A 7,245-nucleotide genomic window follows, 5' to 3' on the forward strand; every position below is an offset into this window, starting at 1 on the left:
GGGCGGGAGTAGGAGGGAGGCCAAGGTTTGGCCGCGGGGGGGGGGGGGGGGGGGTAGTGGAGGGCGTGTGGATAGTGATGGTAGGCTGAGGGTTGGGTCTTGGAATATAGGAACCCTTCAGGGTAAGTCCATAGAGCTTGTGAAGATTCTTAGGAAGAGGAGAATCAATATTGCGTGTGTTCAAGAGACCAAGTGGGTAGGGTCTAAGGCTAGGGAGATGGATGGTTACAAGCTGTAGTACTCTGGGAGCGAGAGGCGTAGGAATGAAGTTGGCATCTTAGTAGATGAAGAGCTTAGAGGTCAGGTAGTAGAGGTGAAGAGGATCAACGATAGGTTGATGACTATTAAATTGGTCATTCGGGGGTTTACCCTGAACGTGTGTAGTGCATATGCGCCGCAAGTGGGATCGGAGGGGGAGGAGAAGATGCGGTTTTGGGAGGCATTGGAGGAGGTGGTGAGAGGCGTGCCTAGCTCTGAGAAGATTGTTGTAGCAGGAGATTTCAACGGACACATCGGGGCGTTATCGGGAGGCTTTGGTGATGTGCATGGTGGTTTTGGTTTTGGGGAGAGAAATGAAGAGGGGGCTACTCTATTGGAGTTTGCGAGGTCCTTTGGGCTGGTAGTGGTGAACTCGGGCTTCCCAAAGAAGAACGATCACCTGATCACCTTTCGAAGCGCGATATCCAGGACCCAGATTGACTTTTTGTTACTTAGGAAAGGGGATAGGGCGTTGTGTAAGGACTGTAAGGTCATCCCGAGTGAGAATCTTTCGACCCAGCATAGGCTCTTGGTTATGGATTTGGGTATAAAGAAGAATAGAAAGAGGAGGAGTAAGGAGTGTAGACCTAGAATTAAGTGGGGCCGCTTGACGCCAGTGAATGCGTGGGAGATAGGGGAGAAGTTGGCGGGAATGGGGGTGTGGGAGTGTAGGGGGGACGTGGATAGTATGTGGGATAGGGCGGCTAGGTGCATCAGGGAGAAGGCAAGTGGGGTGTTGGGTGTTTCTAGGGGCCGGGCCGGGCATCATCGGGGGGATTGGTGGTGGAATGAAGAGGTGGAGAAGAAAGTGGGGACCAAGAAAGGGGCGTATGCTAAATTGGTTGAAAGTGAGGACGAAGAAGAGAAACGGGTAAACAGGAAAGAGTACAAGTTAGCTAGGAAGGAGGCTAAGTCAGCAGTCACAGCAGCTAAGATGGCCGCTTTTGAGAGCTTGTATGCAGGGTTACAGGGGAAAGGAGGGGAGAAAAAGTTGTTTAGACTCGCTAAGGCTAGGGAGAGGAAGGGTCGTGACCTCGATCAAGTGAGGTGCACTAAGGGGGAGGACGGTAGAGTGTTGGTGGAAGACGACCATATTAAGAATAGATGGCAGTCGTACTTTCATAGGCTCTTGAATAACGAAGGGGATAGAGCTATTGTGTTAGGGGAACTGGAGCACTCAGAGGAGTGTCGGGATTTTAGCTACTGTAGACGTTTTAAGGTAGAAGAGGTTAGAGAGGCTGTTCGCAGGATGCGAAGGGGTAGGGCGACGGGGCCGGATGAGATTCCGGTGGAGTTTTGGAAGTTCGTTGGAGAGGCTGGTGTAAGGTGGTTGACTGGATTGTTTAATGAAATCTTTAAGACGGCAAAGATGCCCGAGGCTTGGAGGTGGAGTACCATGATCCCTCTCTATAAGAATAAGGGTGACATCCAGAGTTGCAATAACTATAGGGGGATTAAGTTATTGAGTCACTCTATGAAGATTTGGGAGAGAATGGTCGAGGTGAGGCTGAGACGGATAGTGTCTATTTCGGAAAACCAGTTTGGATTTATGCCTGGCAGCTCGACGACGGAGGCAATTCACCTGGTGCGGAGGTTGGTGGAACAGTATAGGGAAAGGAAGAAGGACCTGCACATGGTATTTATCGACCTGGAGAAGGCTTACGACAAAGTCCCCAGGGAGGTGCTTTGGAGATGCTTAGAGGTGAGTGGAGTACTGCTGGCATATATCAGAGCAATTAAGGATATGTATGATGGAGCGAAAACTCAGGTGAGGACGGCGGGAGGAGACTCAGAGCATTTCACTGTCTTGACAGGATTGCATCAGGGATCTACTCTTAGTCCCTTTTTGTTTGCGTTGGTGATGGATGTGTTGACGCGGCGTATTCAAGGGGAGGTGCCTTGGTGTATGCTTTTTGCAGACGATGTAGTTCTGATAGATGAGACTCGAGGGGGTGTGAATGACAAATTGGAGGTGTGGAGGCAAACTCTTGAGTCTAAAGGGTTCAGGGTGAGCAGAAGCAAGACAGAGTATGTGGAATGCAAGTTTAATGACGTGAGGCGGGAGAATGAGGTAGTAGTAAAGCTGGAATCACAGGAGGTAGGTAAGAGGGAGAGTTTCAAGTATCTCGGGTCCGTGATCCAGAGTAACGGTGAGATTGACGAGGATGTCTCGCACCGTATTGGGGCGGGATGGATGAAGTAGAAGCTTGCGTCGGGGGTGTTGTGTGATAAGAAGGTGCCGCCCAAGCTGAAAGGCAAATTCTACAGGGTGGTAGTCCGTCCGGCCATGTTGTATGGAGCGGAGTGTTGACCAGTTAAGAACTCCCACACCCAAAAAATGAAGGTGGCAAAAATGAGGATGTTGTGCAGGATGTGTGGGCTGACTAGAGGGGATAGAGTTCGGAATGAGACTATCCGGGAGAAGGTTGGGGTGACTCCAGTGGAGTGCAAGATGCGGGAAGCCCGATTGAGATGGTTCGGACACGTGAAGAGGAGGGGCATGGATGCCCCGGTTCGTAGGTGTGAGAGACTAGCGTTGGATGGTTTTAGGCGGGGTAGGGGTAGGCCGAAGAAGTACTGGGGTGAGGTGATTAGGCGGGACATGGAGCAGTTACAGCTCACCGAGGACATGACCCTATATAGGAAGGTCTGGAGGACGCGAATTAGGGCAGAAGACTAGGGCCGGTTTGGGTCGCTAGTGTAGGGAATTACTTGGTGGGAGTTTTATTCTTGTTATGATTCCGTGTTCCATGTTTTATTACGAATCTGTGTGCTTTCCTCTATTTTCTAATACTTATGGGTGCCGTATTTATGTTATGTAATCTAGTGCTGTGCTTTACTATGAGTCTGTGTGGTATCTCGTGACTTGAGCCGGGGGTCTATCGGAAACAGCCTTTCTACTTCTTTAGAGGTAGAGGTATGGACTACATACATCTTACCCCCCAGACTCCACTAGGTGGGAATACACTGGGTTTGTTGTTGTATCAAAATTCTTATGTTATTCATCTCACCATATTCACTGGCGATTTTGATTAGATTCACTCATAGAAATCCTTGCCATAACAAGCACAATTTTGCACCTAAATTAGGCTAAGATGACGTTTTCCCAAGAGTTCATACAAAAATAATATTATCGTAATTTAGAGTTGTCTTTTTTTTTTTTGTTCCTGCATATTACTTGCATAATTTAAAGTTGTTCTTGCATATTACTTGTTTTAGCATAATATTATTATGAAGTTTGAGTTGTTCAATTTAAAATTCTAAAATATTTCAGATAAAAACTAGATAACATATTCTATCTTATATATATACTAGTCCTATCATACGCGCCTCGCGCGTACCTCGCTTCAAGGAGTACTTAGTTTTACAAAATCACTTTTGATATCTTAATTAGTAATTTTTTATTAAAAACAATACATCATAATTTATTTTTGTAAACATACTAAAACTTTAAAAAACTTACCTCAAATCAGAAGCAAATTTATTTCTTTAATCATAGATATTATCAAGATTGTAAACATCGAGACTTAAAATTTTAGAAAGTTTACCTCAAATCACAAGTAAGTTTTCAATTCAATTCTTTCCTTTTATTTAATTTAACAAATTATATATAAAGTAAAATTTTAGTTGATTTAGAACTGTTATATATTATGATTTCTTTTCTAACTTAAATAAGGACTTTAATTAGTTTCAAAATCCTATTATTAATAATAATAAAATGACAAGAATTTGAAAAAAATAGTGAAAAGATGATTTTGTCCAAGGAATGAAGGGCAAAAAGTTTGAATTACGTCTTCCCACTTTTAATAGATTATAGATATAAATTATAGATATGGATTATAGATTATAGATATAGATTATAAATATAGATAGATATAGATATAGATAAGAAATAAAGAGGGGGGAAGGGGGGGGGGGGGGAAGATGATCCAATTGCCCAAAATGAGACCATTAAAGTTGATGAACTCAATGATATTATTGGTCCTAATTTATCAAATGATGCATCTCCTTGTGTTTCTTGTTGTCAAGGATGAATGACCATATTGTAGCAGGCTTAAATTAAGTATATAAATATATCATGTTTTTAAATTGTTTAACCTTTTCGATGATGCAATTTACACAAAGTAATAGTATTTCTTTTGTTCGCTTTTACTTGTCACATTCTGCTTATTGAGATTCAAAGTGTATGAATTTTAATCAGAATTAAGATGTATTTGTTCATCATATATGATATAAGAATGACTGCAATTTGTACTATTTTTTGTATAGTTTTCAAATATCTAAATTTAAAATTTAAATATTTAATTCTCTAATTCAAAATTAGTCAAATTGACTCTACTAGATCGAAACATGATAAGCAAAAGACTAAGTCAAAGTAGACTAATTTATGAATGTTAAGATCGTGGTACCATGCACGGACATTCTGATAAGTCAACCTAGATATGATAATTGCACATTTGCGTACCACCACACCTATGGATAATATACAAGTTCTTTCTTCTCAGACCCATATAATTTGTCTCCAACACATGAAAATAAGTTATAGCACCCCTATTTATAAGAGCAGAAAATCTACCATAACCACAAACTGAAAATTTTGATATGATTATACCAAACCCAACTCAAATTTGTTTTTTCCTACACAAATTTGAATTGATATATTTTTACCATTTATAGATACATTACAATAATTGCCGTTTATCAAGAAGCGGTGTTCCTACTTGCCATCTTTTTAGGAATTCTCCTAGTCCTCTCCAAATTATAACACAACAATATATATTGTTACCTAAAACAAATACATCCAAAATTATTTTTGCCTTGTTCAAACGCAACACAAAAAGAATTGCCTAATATATATGGCTCACATCAAGTATAAATACACACACAACATCGTATCAAAAAATACATCACCCCCCCCCCCCCCCCCCCCAAAAAAAAAAAAAAAATCATTGAGAATCGAGAATTCAAGTATTGTATATGTCATTAGCCCGACGCCATCCATTCAAACAACCTCGCACCATTCCATCAACTTCGTACCTTCCAACGACCTCGTACCAAACAAGGATGGAGTACAACAAAGAAGTAGAAGAAAATTCAGCACATACAGAGGGATTTCGATTCCATCCAACTGATAGAGAATTGATGAAGTACCTTATACTCTTTGTTATAAGCAAACCTTTTTCAAAATTAGTTCCTATTGTACTTGAAGATCTATATACTATAGAACCATGGGATATTTTCAAGGGTAAAAAAGATAGGGCGTTGTATTTTTTTACGGAGTTGAAGAAAAAAAAGACAGGTAATACAAGGTATGTTAGAAGTGTTGGAGAAGGTTCATGGAAATCACAAGACAAAGGGAAAGCAGTGTGTAGTGAAAAAGGTTCAATATTGGGATACAAAAGAAGTTTAAGATACCAAAATCCAGGGTTACCACTACATGATGGACAATGGCTTATGAAGGAATATTCTATTTGTGATGATGTCAAAAAACACTTGCGTCAACGTTTTCATGTATGTTCACATTCATAATTTTGAGGTTTGATACTCTTGTCTTTTGGTGTTATAATTCAATGTTCGGTGTCTGATACCGGAGATAGGGTATCTGAAGCCCTTTGCTAGTACGTATACATGTGATGATTATCATTTACTACTTGTGTATTTACTTTCTTTCTTAACTGTTTGAAGCTTTGAATCCCTTTATTTTTTAAAAAATGATTTTTGATTTGGCTATGTGGTGATATCCATACTAAGTTGTCTACTGAGGAGTTTTTTGTTGGTCCTAACTTGGACCTGAGATCCTGAACTCACACATAGAGGGTATAGATCGACTCCCTACCAAAGACGATTTGTTACCAAGATGTTAAGTTTAATCAATATTTTGGAGCTAAACTAGGCTAAGGTGGCGTCTCTCTTAGAGCGTGAATAAACCGTTTATTCGAATTCCACAACTAGCTTAGCTTATGCCTAACGCCTAAATAAGTCTTTGCAAATTTTAGAACAACACAAACTATTTCATCTGACCACTTTGCCTTAAGATTTCTATCAAAATTTCACCATACTTGTTTTTCTTCTCTTTTTTGCATACATGATTACTACTAGTATAATAACAGTTGAATTTTTTAATTTCAGGAATATAACAAAGAGCATTACGTACTTTGCCGAGTTAAAAGAAAGATAGGAAAAGATGAAGATGGAATTGCCCCAAAAGAGACAATTATAGATGAAGAGATCAATGATATTATTGGATCAAATGATGCAGCAGATACTCTTGCCATTGACATTAACCGTCCGTTTCATGGATAGTCTACTCTCCTCTCCACTAATTTATCTGCCTTTTTGTTTTGATATGCAAATATAGTTGTAGAAATTATATAATATATTTTGCAATACACCACAAATTGGAGAAAATTAATTTATTCATTTTGGTTAGTTATGAGAAATAGAGATCAGAGTTGGACTTGAATATGGAATGAATACTCATTCATTCTTTTTTTTTTTTTTTTTTATTGTTGAATATGCAATGTTTGAGACTGAGGTGATACGAGTAAAACTACGGGAAACGAAAATAAACTACTATATGAATAAACGAAAGATAAAGATAGATGAAGCGAGTAAATAGATAGACACAGAGATGGAATTGAAAGGAAAATAAAAGGTACATTAAACTCTAAATCCTCAATTCAAATATTCTAGAAAGCACCTAACTCTTACATAGACCACAAGAGAATCGAACTCCCAAGCAATCAATGTTTCCAAACATCTCATCCACCTGCACACGCAGGTGGCTTCTGTGCTCTTCTTTGATTCCCTTTGACCCCTCCAAGGCATCTCGACCGCTTTTGGTTGCAACCACCAACTTATGTTACCCTTTGGAGAGCAATAATGTCACGACTCAAGACTACCCCAGTCGTAACACGGTGCTTAAAATCACAAGTGATTTCAAGTTAACCCATGGTACTGGCATAATGTTTGAGCAATTGATCAAGA

General features: G+C 39.9%; 1 protein-coding gene across 1 annotated transcript; it reads left to right on the plus strand.

The window, feature by feature from the left end:
- Window positions 1-5,322: 5,322 nt before the first annotated feature.
- LOC107877383 (NAC domain-containing protein 96-like) lies at window positions 5,323-6,561 on the plus strand. The gene is made up of 2 exons (XM_016724037.2): window positions 5,323-5,769; window positions 6,388-6,561. The coding sequence occupies exons 1-2, from the start codon at window positions 5,323-5,325 to the stop codon at window positions 6,559-6,561; spliced, it is 621 nt and encodes a 206-aa protein (XP_016579523.2).
- Window positions 6,562-7,245: the final 684 nt, after the last annotated feature.

Source organism: Capsicum annuum, chromosome 7, assembly GCF_002878395.1.
Source record: "Capsicum annuum cultivar UCD-10X-F1 chromosome 7, UCD10Xv1.1, whole genome shotgun sequence".
In the NCBI taxonomy this organism is placed as follows: Eukaryota; Viridiplantae; Streptophyta; class Magnoliopsida; order Solanales; family Solanaceae; genus Capsicum; species Capsicum annuum.